The sequence below is a fragment of the Syngnathus acus genome, chromosome 15, assembly GCF_901709675.1.
Source record: "Syngnathus acus chromosome 15, fSynAcu1.2, whole genome shotgun sequence".
NCBI classification, from domain to species: Eukaryota; Metazoa; Chordata; class Actinopteri; order Syngnathiformes; family Syngnathidae; genus Syngnathus; species Syngnathus acus.
Window position 1 is genome coordinate 7,616,969 of NC_051100.1, and position 15,495 is coordinate 7,632,463.

General features: G+C 41.6%; 4 protein-coding genes across 7 annotated transcripts; 2 read left to right on the top strand and 2 right to left on the bottom strand.

Moving 5' to 3' along the window:
- The first annotated feature begins 579 nt into the window (after nt 1-579).
- Nucleotides 580-2,041, top strand: LOC119134772 (dual specificity phosphatase DUPD1-like). Of its 2 annotated transcripts, XM_037271834.1 has the most exons (4): nt 580-723; nt 964-1,149; nt 1,243-1,466; nt 1,636-2,041. In XM_037271834.1, exons 2-4 carry the CDS (start codon nt 971-973, stop codon nt 1,866-1,868), a joined length of 636 nt encoding a protein of 211 aa, XP_037127729.1. In that variant the 5' UTR covers nt 580-723; nt 964-970; the 3' UTR covers nt 1,869-2,041. The 2 variants fall into 2 exon arrangements, with proteins under 2 accessions (XP_037127729.1, XP_037127730.1); XM_037271835.1 differs by having other exon boundaries at nt 597-1,149.
- Nucleotides 2,042-2,086: 45 nt separating this feature from the next.
- LOC119134745 (gastrula zinc finger protein XlCGF8.2DB-like) lies at nt 2,087-4,880 on the bottom strand. Its single transcript, XM_037271794.1, has 4 exons — nt 4,845-4,880; nt 4,018-4,174; nt 2,985-3,807; nt 2,087-2,560 (listed from the first exon to the last, which is right to left on the bottom strand). The coding sequence occupies exons 2-4, from the start codon at nt 4,118-4,120 to the stop codon at nt 2,428-2,430; spliced, it is 1,059 nt and encodes a 352-aa protein (XP_037127689.1). The 5' UTR covers nt 4,121-4,174; nt 4,845-4,880; the 3' UTR covers nt 2,087-2,427.
- Nucleotides 4,881-5,365: 485 nt separating this feature from the next.
- LOC119134741 (adenosine kinase-like) lies at nt 5,366-11,652 on the bottom strand. Of its 2 annotated transcripts, none has more exons than XM_037271788.1 (11): nt 11,487-11,652; nt 9,926-10,000; nt 9,332-9,385; nt 8,274-8,352; nt 8,014-8,186; nt 7,805-7,913; nt 7,403-7,573; nt 6,780-6,815; nt 6,581-6,695; nt 6,410-6,496; nt 5,366-6,333 (listed from the first exon to the last, which is right to left on the bottom strand). In XM_037271788.1, the coding sequence occupies exons 1-11, from the start codon at nt 11,579-11,581 to the stop codon at nt 6,209-6,211; spliced, it is 1,119 nt and encodes a 372-aa protein (XP_037127683.1). In that variant the 5' UTR covers nt 11,582-11,652; the 3' UTR covers nt 5,366-6,208. The 2 variants fall into 2 exon arrangements, with proteins under 2 accessions (XP_037127683.1, XP_037127684.1); XM_037271789.1 differs by lacking the exon at nt 11,487-11,652 and adding an exon at nt 10,720-10,953.
- Nucleotides 11,653-11,882: 230 nt separating this feature from the next.
- Nucleotides 11,883-15,461, top strand: ap3m1 (adaptor related protein complex 3 subunit mu 1). Of its 2 annotated transcripts, XM_037271754.1 has the most exons (10): nt 12,083-12,100; nt 12,303-12,368; nt 12,702-12,979; nt 13,044-13,215; nt 13,293-13,430; nt 13,563-13,648; nt 13,788-13,921; nt 14,042-14,249; nt 14,502-14,646; nt 14,721-15,461. In XM_037271754.1, exons 3-10 carry the CDS (start codon nt 12,707-12,709, stop codon nt 14,819-14,821), a joined length of 1,257 nt encoding a protein of 418 aa, XP_037127649.1. In that variant the 5' UTR covers nt 12,083-12,100; nt 12,303-12,368; nt 12,702-12,706; the 3' UTR covers nt 14,822-15,461. The 2 variants fall into 2 exon arrangements, with proteins under 2 accessions (XP_037127648.1, XP_037127649.1); XM_037271753.1 differs by having other exon boundaries at nt 11,883-12,368.
- Nucleotides 15,462-15,495: the final 34 nt, after the last annotated feature.

Sequence of the window (15,495 nt, forward strand, 5' to 3'; positions counted from 1 at the left end):
TTGCGCCAGCCTTCACGCCATCCTCCTTATTTTTGTCAACTGAAAAAAATGATGTGAATTCATGAGCAAATTATAAAGCGCATGTCTGTGTGCTAGACTTGAATGTCTCAAAGGGATCCACCACATCAACACCCCTCTGCAACAGAGCTCCAGGAGCTGCTGCTAAAAGACAGACCACCCACAGCACATGTCAATCAAGTGTGGGCCAACCTTTAAATTTGCAATTATTATGTGTGCTCATGCATACACACACATGAGTATTGGCTTAGTGATGAGCCCTGCTTTTGGTACCTGGTCTCCAGTGGGGGACTAACCCATTTTACAGTCATCAACATCATAATATCACCACACTAAAAATAAAACCCATCAATAGCAGCTTACAACTGTGTCATTTGGAGCAGTTCAGGTGTGTAACTTCTCCAAACAGGTCTCAATGAGCTGTCATTGGACCTTACACACTTCCCTATAATCATTTTGCATACCATGTTTTGGACTTGGAAGGTTTCCAGTGACCGCTGGTGTCATTCTATACATGAGGTGTCACAAGGTTCCAAGCAAGTTTGCGTGTCACGCTGACGGGGAGTCACGGCAGGCAGCGGCCTAAAAATATCACGCGAAACACAAAGAGAGAAAGGTTAGCAGGTGTCTTTATGCCCATTGGGAAGGAAGACAAGTCCTGCTTGGAAACGGATCAGAAATTTTGGACAACTATATGACAAGTAAGTAATAGTGGAAGTGGTTTTCTGCTCCATATTCAGCTTCGGACACAACTAAAGTTAATGATCGAACCTTAAGTGGGTTAAATGTTTTGGGCCATTTGAAATAGTTCCTCTATATGACTAAAAAACATTTAACTGTAAATTAAGTTTAGATCATACCGCACCATTTTTGTACTGCAGTAATTGAGGGATTGTTTGATTTTATTATCATACTTCTTATATTACATATTTTTGGTGTTTACAGGTGAATCATGTCCTCCTGTACGGTAAAATCAAGAGGAAAGAACCCTTACACAGCTTTTCAAGTGGACCCAAACAGTGATTACATCACACCCGGTACCCTAGATCTGGAGCAGCTTTTCTGGACCGGCACAAGCGTTCAATATGCACACTTCAATCAAGTCTGGCCCAATGTCTTCATTGGGGATGAGTAAGTCTAAGTACTGCTGGAATTATTCTTAAAAACAAGAAAGGAGGAAAAAAAAAAAAAAAAGACTTAGCTGTATGTGTTGCTTGGGAACAGAAAGACGGCTCTGGAGCGACCTGGTCTGAAGAAACTGGGTATCACGCATGTGTTGAATGCTGCAGAGGGGAAGTACAACAATGTGCTGACTGGCGCAGAGTACTACACAGGCATGAACATCCAATATTTTGGAGTGGAGGCCGACGACAAACCCACGTTTGACATCTCCCAGTTCTTCTGCCCGGCGACACAGTTCATCAGCGAGGCCCTGAGACAACCACAGAGTAAGGGCACTTCTTGAATGAGTTCATATATATATATTTTAAGTCTTTAATATTGAATTTAAAGACAACTGAACCTTACTCTTTATGCACAGAATATTTGACAAAATGGAATCAAGATTCATCCATCGACCACAAGCATTGTTAGTTTTCTTCTTTTGACGTGTTCCAGACAAGGTGCTGGTGCACTGCGTGATGGGTCGCAGCAGGTCAGCGTCACTGGTTTTGGCCTACCTGATGATGGCGCAAGGCTTAACTGTGGTGGACGCCATCGAGCATGTGAAACAACGCCGTTGCGTCCTGCCCAACCACGGTTTCCTCAAGCAGCTCAGAGCTCTGGACATCACATTGCAAGAACAGAAATTGAGACTAAAACAACAAATGACAGAAGATCAACAGTCTTAATTAGGATCCGATTTCAAAATAATTGAATATAAATATAATGAATACAAATAAGAAGGAGCATGAGATTGAGACTTCAATGTGAGTACTGTGAAGTAAACAATGAAATGTCTTGATGCATCTCAAGTACATTTGAAAGTGTTATTAGCAAGGCAAAGTAAAACAAAAACTGTGGAAGAAAACACTTCTTATCCATACTTTATTTTACATACTTCATATCCAACACTTTATTTTTTCATTTTCTTTATCCACATGAACATGAAAAGCTGAACAAAACCCTAAACACTAATAAAAACTAAGCAACTTTCCTTGAATGCGACTTAAAACTAATTACAGGTAAAAACCACAACTAAAACCAAAATAAACATCAGGTATAATGAAAAATACAAAACTATTATAATCCCAATCAAAATCTACATACAATAGAATTATCATTGATGCATAAACTCATAAAGTCTGTTCAAATAGAAGGTGAGAACTTCATGTATCACTGCTCATCTCCCCAACACACTTGGAATTCTCAATAGAGACTCTTTGGCAACTTACTGAGCAGGCAGTAAGGTTAGGTGTGGGTTCCTGTGTGCTTGATTAGGCTTACCCTGTCGGAGAATACTTGACCACAAACTGAGCATGAAAAAGGTTTCTCACCAGTGTGAGTTCTTGTATGATTTTTTAAGTTTACCTTCACTGAAAATCTTTCCCCACAAACTGAGCATGACAAAGGTTTCTCACCCACCAGTGTGAGTTCTTGTATGATTTATTAAGTTTACATTCACTGAAAATCTTTCCCCACAAACTGAGCATGAAAAAGGTTTCTCACCAGTGTGGATTGTTGTGTGCCTTTTTAAGTTTCCCTTCACTGAAAATCTTTTCCCACAAACTGAGCATGAAAAAGGTTTCTCACCAGTGTGGATTATTGTGTGCCTTTTTAAGTATCGATTCAGAGAGAATATTTGGCCACAAATTGAGCATGAAAAAGGTTTCTCACCAGTGTGGATTGTTGTGTGCCTTTTTAAGTTTACCTTCACTGAAAATCTTTTCCCACAAACTGAGCATGAAAACAGTTTCTCACCAGTGTGGATTGTTGTGTGCAGTTTTAAGTGTGTATTCCGTAAAAATCTTTTCCCACAAACTGAGCATGAAAAAGGTTTCTCACCAGTGTGGATTCTTGTATGACTTTTCAAGTGTCCGCTCACTGAAAATCTTTCCCCACAAACTGAGCATGAAAAAGGTTTCTCGCCAGTGTGAGTTCTTGTATGATTTTTTAAGTTTACCTTCACTGAAAATCCTTTCCCACAAACTGAGCATGAAAAAGGTTTCTCGCCAGTGTGAGTTCTTGTATGAGTTTTTAAGTTTGCCTTCGCTGAAAATTCTTTCCCACAAACTGAGCATGAAAAAGCTTTCCTGCCAGTGTGAGTTCTTGAGTGCTTTGTTAAGGTTCTCTTCAGACAGAATATTTGGCCACAAATTGTGCATGAAAACTTGTTCTTGGTGTGTTGTTTCGAATTATTGCGATTAGCAAAATAAAATCCACACAGAGAACATTGCCAGTGTTTGATTTGAGACTCATCAGCAGCAGCAGTAGCAGCAGCAGCAGAAGCATGTGACGACACATCATGACTCTCTGATGGTGCAGCTGCTTGTGATCCACCACAGTGGTCTCCATCACCTTCTCTGGTCATTTGTTGACTTGAGCTGCAGCTTGGAGGCTCCGCCCCTTTGCTCACCTCATGTTGACCCTCATCTAAACTCTTCAAAGAGACACCAGTCAATGGCACCTCTTTATTACAAGGCCACTCTGGCTCTTCCTCCTCTTTTATGGTGCAAAGAAACTTCTGCTCCATTTCTTCATTGACGTGATGAAGCTCTTTGCCCGCATCTTTCTCTTTAATGTGAGTGCGCTCTGGCTCTTGCTGCTTCGTACGACTAGCTTCAGTGATGTCTGCAAAACAAGACAACACACATCATATCAATGTATATGAACAGTGAAAGTTACAGCTGAAGAGAAACTGGTAAGACCTATACAAGGACTTCTTCAATCTGCCTATCACACATGATGTCGATAGAATTCGACTAAAAATAAACACTGGAAGAGGATTCATAATAGAAAATAGTTCTTTCCTCAGCACGTGAGAGTAAGCTGTGTACTAACCTGCTCTGCGTAACACAACATAAGGCTGCAGCCAAAGCGCCTCCAGTCGTTGACGACAATGGTCCTTTTCCTCCACATACTTTGCTGTGGTCCTTGCAAACATTTTCTCGCTGCAATCACTGTCAGGTCTAAGTAGCAACGGACACTTTTTCACACACTGAAACAAAGAGGAAAAGACAACCAGTATTAGTTTTAGTCATGAGGAGAACTAACAGAGAGCGTTACATTCTTCATCACTTCTGAACCTGTTAGAGTGGTGCTCACTCTAACTTATTTGCAAGAACCACACGAGAGAGAGAGTATGTAACAATCACAACACTTGTTCAACAATTTCTCCCACTCCACTAAAAATTCCTAACATAATGAAAATAGGAGGCACAAATCGTGGGCAAATCGTTGAGTCAACTTCAACTAGTTACAACGTGCACGTAAAGCGACCCAATACACGAAACGACATTTCATGTAGATCGGACCTGTTTTTGCAAATGATTACGCGTTATCTTCTGGTAAAGTGCAAAAAGGCATTGAGATTTAAAATCGGGAGCATGCCTGTCTGCAACCATCACTGCTAATCCTCGATTTTGAGTAAATCCACAGCACAGGCAAGAATCAGCATGTGATGATGGCTCATTTGAGACCGAACATTCGTTGAGGATAATCAAGCTAAATATCATAAAGTTAGCACTGCTAAAACCAGCGGGCCGCACTTCCGTATTATAACCAAGCAGTACTACGAATAACGGTGCTAACATGATAACTAAGTCGTAACTTACCTCTTTCGTCGTTGCGGTTGTAGCGTATCCAATGTTTGGGAGTCACGTGTTTACCTGATGCAGTAGTTTACTTCCTGCTACGTAATGATGATGTCATTTGAGTGAGCTCCCGGACGCCCTCTAGCGAGGACGTTTTTCATTATTCATTCATTATTCATTCATTAATGTTGTTAATCAGCAAACCGACATTGTGTTCGAAAAACATTTTGTGCACGTTTCCCCCCCAAAAAAGCCCAACTCAAATAGATGTTAATAGCATACTAGCGTGCGCTAGTCGTGCGTGTTTAACACTAGAGGGACATGTTACGTAACAATGCGCACTCGTGAAACTGAGTCATCCAGCAAATGTTAAAGTTCATCGGATAATGCCACATTGTTTTTCCAATGTGGGATCCTATTTTAAAAGAATTAAATATAAATATAATTGATACAAATAAGAAGCAGCATATGAGATTGGGACTTCAATATGGGTACTGTGAAGTAAACAACTCTTTAATGAAATTTCTTAATGCATCTCAAGTACATTTAAAAGTGTTATTAGCAAGGCAAAGTAAAAAAAAAATGTTGAAGAAAAATGGGGGATCTCCAACACTTTAATTTTATTTATCCACGTAATACAAAGTCTGGCAAGAAGCAGACAAAAGGGTCACTTGAGGCATCATGAACATCATTGAATGAGATTGTACATCAAAGATTTAAAAACAATTAGAAAAGGAAGACTACACCACTGTGCTTCATCAGAAATTGTCAAATGTGTATTCAAGTATTGATTAATCCAAATCAAACTGAAGCAGTAAAATCAAGATCTTATCACAATGTGATAAACTGGCATTTATGTCAAATTTAACAAAGCTGTGTGTTGAGGTACTTGGGGAGGAAAAAAAACAAATGACACCATTAGAATGGCCATTCACACAATGCACTCGATTTGAAAATGTTTAACGTCTCAGCTCAATATTTTTGTGGCCATTGGCTTTGGCACTTATTAATTCATGCATTTGAAAAAAACAAATGTGCTCATTATTGGGCTAAACAAGTCACACACAAGTGACAAAACATTAAAACAAACCAATCAGTTGAGTGTGGCGTCCTCAACTTGACAGTTCTGATGTCAAAAAAGCAGTCTTGTTTTTGGCCCAAATTATAAATATCATAATTTGATTTGATGACTTTGCATTTTTTTTATGACTGACAAAAATCCCTCTGAATAATTCCTGCAGTGCCACCAGGCACAGGAAAATAAGACATGCTAATGTGAGGTGGCACAAAAAAAATCAAATGGCACATTTAAAAAAAAAAAAAAAAAAAAAAAAAAAAAAAAAAAAAGATACAATTATCTGCGAGGAAGCACTGGGATAAAAGCACTGACCAGGGGTGACATTTTGTCTCAAATGAAACAAAACATCAATTAAAATGCATCAAACAAAATTTGGCTTTTCGGGGAACGTGCAACCCGATCTTCTAATGACGACATTGGCAGCGTAGTGAGCCGCTCTGACGCATTGGTCCAGCGGTTTTTCTCGAACCAGCCCAGACAAGAAACCTGCGAAACGTTAAAAAACCTTTTCAAACTCACTGAAGGCCAACAAAACAGAGAAGCAACCGTTGCAATCTCTCACCTCCGACAAAGGCGTCACCAGCACCGTTTGTGTCCACCAGGTCTTTGGGATCAATTGCCATCACTGGAAAGGTCTCAATTTTGTCACCTGAACACAAAAAGGGAAAAGAATGACACGTTAAACACAGACTACTTTTATTTGAGATGGGGAAAATGGGAATGGAAATGTTACCGAGAGCCATCACGGTTTCCTCCTTCCCCTGAGTAAAGACAACAATTCTTTGTCTTTTGCTGTTGACTTTGGACAGAGCCTGTATTTTCTTGGCAATCTCCTTAATGTCTTTGGTCTGCACAGACGTGACCGCATGACGCATGTTTTAAACAAAATGCATGAGAGTGCAGCAGAGAATGCAAGAGGGACATTGAATCACCTCAAAAGCTTGTTCTTTCGCAAATGCGGCAGCCTCCTGTAGAATGGAATCAAAACAAAAATCACCGTTTAGGGAATATTTGTTGCTCCCTGAATACCAGGGGTGGGATAAAATATTCCCAATGAGCATTTCCATTACTAAACATTCCTTAAGTATTTTTTTTTCTTATTTCATTTATGTCCCTTTTTGGGCAAAAAGTCACTGCAAAGTCCGATTGTGAGGGAAAAAGAAAATGACTTGCTGAAGAGGTGACAATTTGCCAAAAGACACACCAGCTGCCCTAAAACAGAAATGGAGAAATTTTGTGGACTGATGAAAACAAGATTGCTTTTTTGGAGACTTGGAAGAGCTACAGACAGTTTGTCAGAAGAAAGTAAACAGTTTTTTTTTTTTTTTTGTAGTGCTGGAACTATTTATGGCTTACCAGGAGCCAGTGTGAATGCATTTAAAGAGATATGCTGAAGATAAAAACAATGACACCACCATGCAATCCCAATTTCCAGATCTTAAAAGAAAAGTCGTGGTGTTAAAATAAAAAGCCTAACCCCAAGAAATATCAAATGCAGTGGTATGCTGTGCTGGAACAAAAATACTCAGGTGCAGAAGCTGAGAAGCTGCTTTACCGTCTCGTTGCCGAAGAGCACGTCCACGTAGGGCAACAGTTGCACCAGGTGGTCCTTGAAGAACTGACAGATGAAGGGTGCTGACAGGTTCATACAGAACAGTTTGTTATTTTCTGATGCGTGCTTGGCCACTTTCAGCATGGACTCCAAAGACACTGTGACAAAGAAACCCTGCAAGGGGAGAAAAAACAAAACAAAAACAAAAAAAAAACAAATCAACATTACATGTGGATCAACCTTTGAGCCAAGGCACATTGGAAAAGCATGCCACTAAACAAAAAATATGTATACTGATCTTGTCCAAGTTCATTATCAAATTTACTTCATGTGAAATCTCCTGGCCCTTTTAAATGAATGTTCTTGCTAATGAATTCCAATGTTGGTCATGATGGTGGTACTCACGGCAATATAACAAACTTTAGCCTTTTCCACCAACTTCCAGTTTTCTTCTAGATCCAGATGTTTCTCCTTCTTATAACAGTTAGCGGCAGCCAGGTTAGCCACCAACGATCTTAAAGAAAGTGGGAAACACTCGAGATCAACAATTCATGTATTACTGTATATATTTTAAGGAAACTAAACGCTTACGTGTGTGTGTGTGTGTACCTTACCGATTCGCTCCGGTGATGCACGCTGCACATGTGCCCGTGGGCTCCTGGTCTTGCTCGTAGTAATGGGCATCAATGTGGGCCTCCTCGGCCTTCTTCTTCAAGATCTCCCCAAACTTGTCCTTACCGATGCATCCGAAGAAGGTGCCCACTTTGTGAGGTTCCTGGATCAGCCACTGCACGCAGTGACAGCACAGATTACGACCACATTAAATAAAGGACTGCGGTGTTGTCGCAGGACCACAACGCCGGCGACTACTAACCTGAGCGATCTTTATGGAGTTCTGTGTGGCTCCCCCTGCGTGGTATTCAGCTTTGAACTTATTCACTAGCTCATCAAACCTTCATGGGGCCAAAAAAACAAAATAAAAGGAAAACCTATGTGGCATTTGATTATTCAAATGTTGCACTTGGCAAGCTGATTTAACCAATTATAAGCCGTTTTCAGATTCACCCTCAAATTGTCCTAAAACTAAGTGTATGATGGGTGGTTTCTCCAAAAACGTCATGCCAATATACAGTACAATCGCCTATTTCAGAGTAGGCGATGCCCTCTAGCGGCCGAGGATTGTATTACAACACAGCAGGACCAAGAGGTGGTTTGTCCCAGACTGTAGGCAGGACGACTGCTGTTAAATGTACTGAGACGGAGCCAGATGTTGCAGCATGGAACTTTCCGACTAGTCTTGCTTGCTTAATGCAGGGAAACAAAGAGTCATCCTGCAAGTGCTGATCAGGGTAAAAATGAATGGGAGTCTTAGTAATTTTCCATCTTCACTGTGTAAAATGCAAAAGATAGCTTTATGCTCTGATGCAGTTCTTGTGTGGAATACGTGCGTGTGTGACCTTTCCCCCCACAGATGTCTGCATTGCAATGACTTCTGACCCCTTTTTCATCTTGTCATCTTGCATAAGCACTGTCACATAGGTCATGTTTTTCATTTTTGACAACTCCTTGGTGATATTTTCCAAACCACTCTAAGTCTGCCTTGTAAGTCAATAAGTGTGTCGTGTGACCGCACACCTCCTTGATGAGTAAGTACAGCGAGCTTGCATGCACAACTTTATCTCCTGCTGTTTGCTTTGTGGCTCTGGTCTCACAGGAACTGGGAGGTGAAAAGTCCCGCTCTGCTATTGGCTCACACACATTTGCTGCGCCAGATCCACTATTGCTGTTCTATAACCAAAGAGACTTCAACGCAGGCTGTTTTGACCGGTCCGTTCCAGCCTCGAAAGGACCCGTCAGAATGTAGATGGAACAGCGAGAGGCGTGCACGTGACGTAAAATAGTCAATATTCAACAAGGGAGAGAAATACGCACAGGGCTTTGTGTTTGTCCTCAGCCAGGATTTGGTCATTGGGCTTCAGTGTGTATCTAGAAATTAAAGAGCACAAAAAAGCACGTCATTAAAATTCATTCGGAAAAAATACGACAGTCTTCTGGTTTCTCTTTGTCAGGACAGCAGACGCACTATTTGGTCTAGAAAACGTTGATGCCCGAGGCACAGTTTCATTTCTGCTTCATGGGAAGAGAGGTTGAACTGGATTATGTGGTTGCCTGTTTTAAATCAACTTCCAGCCTTTATGTAAGGGGCCTTCAAACAAGGGGCCTTCCTTGCAGGCAGGGTGGACTCTGAACTGGAAGCCACATGAGCACTTTGTCCTGGTCACTTCAGTGCAACGTGGACATTACTGGAAACTGCCAGTTATTGCAGAGTATACAAAGTCAATGAGAGAAGTAAATAAACTGATTGGCAGGTGCCAACTCGTACCAGGAACTCAAATAGTTGGTTTATCCGCCCATAGGTTTAACAGAAAAAAAAAAACTGTTCATTCTGCACTAGAAGCTGCCAATTAGTAAGTGGTGCATCTTAGACCATCAGAAATAAACAATTTGAATTGTTGTTGAACTTACTTCTCCAGGAAGTCTTTGTCCACCACAGCACAAATGTCCAGCAAGGGATTCCCCATCCCAAAGAGTGAATTAGGGCTGCAACAATAAGCATAAAAAGAGAATTTAGCCATTTTGAGATTAAATGTTGTGGCATACTGCTTGTTTACTTTCTCCGAGTCTGCTCTAGATAAATCAATGAGTGCAATACGTGCAACTTGAATTTATTTATACTTCATTTGGACGATTACGAAAAATCTGCACAAAAAAAGGAGACATGGTGCACGCCTACTGTGTTGTAATTGTATAAAGAGCGAACACAGTCATCCATGTGTGTGATTGCATTAAGATGGCACCAGCTGGATTGTGGGTTGTTTCTCCAGGGTGACACAGCACTTGGAAAATTCCTAAACGCAGTAAGGAGGACTGAATGGTATTGGTGAGGAAAACACCTGCAGTCAAAGGCCGTGTGTTTCCATTTGCAAGAGCTCACTGATATGGACCCGCACGCAATCTGTTTTCGACCCCTAGGCCTTATGTCAGTGAAAAACATGCACAAGCAATCGGCTGTCACGTAACGTTTTGCTTTCCTAATCCACAAAATCTTGCAGTCCAGAGTAGACTAAATCCTCATGCCTCCCTTGGGTAACATTGAAGAAGCACACTTGTGAATTCTAAAGGGAATGCATGGATTCCACGACCACATCTCAACTATCTTCTCCTACAATACATACAGCTTCCTTTTATGCAAATCAGATTACATCTGTGTAGTCAATTACTCAAGCATTACATTAATCCTTTTTCCAATGGAGACTTACCTTAATGCAGACATCTCTCTCTGTGTCTGTCTGTGTGGGTGCAAGAAACCTGTTGAGCAAGCTACATAAGAAAGGAGCAAATAATTCTCAAACTGCTCAATTTCAGCACAAACGTGTGACAGATCGATGCTCCCCCTGCAACCCCAGCTCCTCCTCCTCCTCCTACTGGTTGACTGGTGGGCATCTAAAGGAGGAAGGGCCACGACACTCGCTCTTAGCCTGGCTATTGGCTGGGTTTGCCTCAACACATCTCTTGTGAAAGATACTTCTAAGTTCGTGAGAGGCGTGCAGATAAACGCTTCAGAGGAGATGGATTAAAAGCGTGAAGAATCGCATCACGGTGCGTTCAAGTGCAACCGTGGGGAAACTGGGTACCAAACAGGCTTGCCGAGGTCACGTGACTGCCGTGCCATGCATGTGGTGGTTAGTTCAGGTGTCAGCCCAACAAATCTGGCAACGGGACAGCAATTCACTGACGAGGAGTGAACTATTTATTTCTACATACCAAGGGTCACCTTGAACCGGCAATGGCAACTCATAGGACAATGGAACACGTTTTAATGGCACTACTCGAAGAAGATTGGATTGCAACTTTAGTACACATTTTAATCCATTTTTCAAAGTAGTTATTACAATTAGGTTCCACAACACGCTGACCCCATTCATCCATCCTCGTCTGTGCAAACAAAAATCCGACTGCAAGCGAACCTCACATATTTTAATAATAAACAATGACGCGCATTTCCAAACCCCAGGACTGTGATCACCTTAATTTCACGGGAGACCTTTCGGCTACAGAGCCAGTCTTCTCTTCCGCGGAAAGTTTAGGTTTCTTGGCTTTGGGTTCGTCGTCGGAGGCCATCGTTGGTCAAGCGAGTCACGTCGCGTTCACCTTCTTACCGGGGAGACATCGTGCAGGTATCCTGCTGCTAATAAAACTTCTTTATATATTCACCCTGATTGAAGGCTCGCAGGCGCCAAAGCAGGGCGGTCCATGAGGGCTCCACCAATCACATGCGACATTTAACGACCAAATCAGCGTCATTAAAAATAAAAAAATTAATCAACTTATTTTTTGAATGTCACTATTCTAAAACGAAGATTTAAACGCGGCCGAATGAGGTAAAGGAGGAACTTGCCCAAATCTGAAATGCGTTTGAACTGTATTTCAGATTTTATGTAATACCAAGTTTCGACACTTCCGTTGAAGGTGATCTATATTTAAGATTCCAAGTTAATTATTCGCCACAAAGCAGGCGGATGCGGCAATAATATACATTTAACGTAAAAACCCTTCCACGACATCAGTGTGTTTTACTTATTACTGACACCTCAGCGTCTAGAAAACTTATTTACAAAAGTCCTGAAAGACGACAGTGAGGTAACGTAAACGGAAGCAAGGTTAGCTGCCTTTAAATCTGCCTGATGAAAAGGGTTTAACAGTTGCCTCTCAAAACACAAACCCACATACATTCTAACATTATTATTTGGGGGGTTAAAACATACAGCAAATTGTTTGTAGTTCCTTTAATTTTCTGGCATAAAATAATATCTCAAGTTGGGTATGCGTTTCGTTGGCTCAGGCAGCCACTCGGCTTTTCCTGTCTATTGGCAACATCACAACTTGTCGACTAAACCGGAGTCAGCAGGTAAAAGTTAAAATATTTTACCGAACTTTTTTACTCATAAGCTTTTCTCTGTATGTAATGTTGTGTCATATTATTGTATACCTTTAACATTCATTGTATATATTGCCGATCCCAAAAGATGCAAGTTCGGGAAGTGTTTGAAGTAAACTGTTGACTGAGTTGTTCAGATTTTCACTCCATGTGATTATGTGACACTTTTCTTTATGACACCATCAGTTTTGAATCAATATGGAAAACAGAATCATAATTTTCTCTAAACGCTTTAAAAGTACTGACGTGCGTCATTGTAACCCTGCTTTGTTGACAACAACAACAATAACCTTATTGTTTCAGCTGAGATGATCCACAGTGTGTTCCTCATTAATTACACGGGAGACATCTTCCTGGAGAAACACTGGAAGAGCGTCATCAACCGTAGTGTGTGCGACTATTTCTTCGAAGCTAAGGAAAAGGCACTGGAACCTGAGAATGTGCCTCCCATCCTGCAGACCCCGCACCACTATCTCATTAATATATACAGAGGGAAGCTCTTCTTCCTCGCTGTCATCCAGACTGAAGTGCCTCCACTGTTTGTCATTGAATTCCTGCACAAGGTTGCAGAGACACTTCAGGTAAGAGGTAGACACACGTTTCAAGGATATACACCAGATCCTCAAATGATTTTGCATACAACAGGACTACTTTGGCGAATGCTCTGAAAGCGTGATCAAAGACAACCTGGTGACGGTGTACGAAATCCTCGAAGAGATGCTGGACAACGGTTTTCCGCTGGCAACCGAGTCCAACGTCCTGAAGGAGATGATCAGACCTCCCACCATTCTTCGATCAGTCGTCAATACTCTCACAGGTAAATAGATGGCGGATGATGTTTACTTGATCTCAAAATGTGCGTGAATACGGTCGAAAACTTGTGTTTCTTCTCAGGGGGAAGCAATCTTGGAGACACGCTTCCCACGGGCCAGTTGTCCAATATTCCCTGGAGGCGCGTTGGTGTGAAATACACCAACAATGAAGCATACTTTGACGTCATTGAGGAAATAGATGCCATTTTGGACAAATCAGGTTTGTAGATGCTCTCTACTGAGATGTCCACTGTCGACTGAGCAACACAAATAAAAATGGATGGATGAGTCCACACTGTCACTGTCATATGTCATGTAAGGTCCATTTTAATAAACTGTGCTTTTTGTTCAGGTTCCACAGTGTTTGCAGAGATTCAAGGTGTGATTGAAGCCTGCGTCAGACTCACAGGGATGCCCGACCTCACGCTGTCCTTTATGGTGAGCGCTCAGCTTTAATAGATACAGTACAATGGTGCCTTGACTTAAAAATGAAAATGCCAATATAAGAACAACAGTTTGTGTCATGATTATATGCATTCATTTAACGATTTGCAAATTTTTGCTTTATGAATTGAAGAATCCCCGTCTCCTGGACGACGTCAGCTTTCACCCTTCAGTCCGTTTCAAGCGCTGGGAATCGGAGCGCGTCCTCTCTTTCATCCCGCCCGACGGCAACTTTACCCTCATGACTTATCACGTCAGCTCACAAAAGTATGCGCAGACAATACTGAATGACTTCACCGCTCGCTGTTTGTCTCCATCTTACTTATTCCAAAAAACCTTCAATATCCTTTTGGGATCATCTTAACCAACCGCCGTTGCCTTCCCCAGTCTTGTCGCCATTCCGGTTTACGTGAAGCAGAACATCAGCTTTATGGAGACAGGCCCTTGCGGCCGTCTGGACATCACAATCGGACCCAAGCAGACGATGGGGAAGACGGTGGAGGGACTGCTGGTCACCATCCACATGCCCAAAGCTGTGCTCAATGCCAACCTCACTGCCACGCAGGGGAACTACACGTATGACCTCGCCACCAAGGTGAATGCCCATTCAGCTCATAAGATGCCATACGTTTGTGTCTTGCCGATAAATCAGGGACTGAGGAGTCATTATATAGCACTCACTCAGAAAAGTACAATGGATGTCTTTTACCACCATCATGCAACCTGACTTTACGTATCATTAACAAAGTACGGTACTTTATATCCTGCTCACTTAAAAATGTGGTTCATTCGCTACGACATAGCTTTAGTTGTGTTACTAAAAGCACCCATGCGTGCTTTTGTGTAGGTTTTGGTGTGGGACGTGGGCAAACTAAACCCACAGAAGCTTCCAAACCTGCGAGGCAGCCTGAGCGTGCAATCGGGTGCTCCAAAACCGGAGGAGAACCCCTCGCTCAACATTGACATGAAAATTCAGCAGCTAGCCATATCAGGTGATACAAATAACGGGTCAGTGTCACAATGTGTTGTTCCAATAACGAACACAATGAACATTTGTTCCCTGCAGGTCTGAAGGTGAACCGTCTGGACATGTATGGGGAGAAGTACAAACCCTTTAAAGGGGTCAAATACCTCACTAAAGCTGGGAAATTCCAAGTGAGGACCTGACTCAGTCACCGCTCGACAATCGTGCTCCAGACTCGACGCTCCAAATCTATCCAAACCTCGCAGCATTGTTCACAAATCATTTTGCATTTTAACAATTATTTATTAAATCCATGTTATGGCATTACAGGCTCTGTACATAAAAGTGGCTTATTTGTAGCCTCTAAAGGGAAGCCTTAGTTATAATAATAACAATATTAATACTATAAATCACCTTGCTATGTGACCAATTCCTCCGAATGTGTTTTTTCTTAAGGGAATGTGTTGCTTTGTAAATGAGCCCACACAATCATTCTTAAAATATTGCTTGCACGTTGCCTTTCTGTTTAACATAGTTTTCTACTTATATTGTGAAAAACTACGCAATGCCTTAGTACACCTTGGAAATGTGGCCTTGTAAGGTGCTTCCTTCAGGACTGGAAAGCAATCTATTTTATGGCACAGTTATCTGCTAACTATTATGCCTGGTTTTGATTGGCTGTGGAGAACACCGACTTAGAAATATGCACAATCTTTATGTGGTCTTGAATGCAACTTTCTATCTTACTTATTCTTGCTTTTGCACAAGCCTTTCTCTGTGAAAAAAAAGTTCACTATCAGTCTAAGTGCACAAGAGGTATTATAAAAACATTTGAGAATATAACATACTCTACTCATGTGTGATTTTTTTTTTTTAC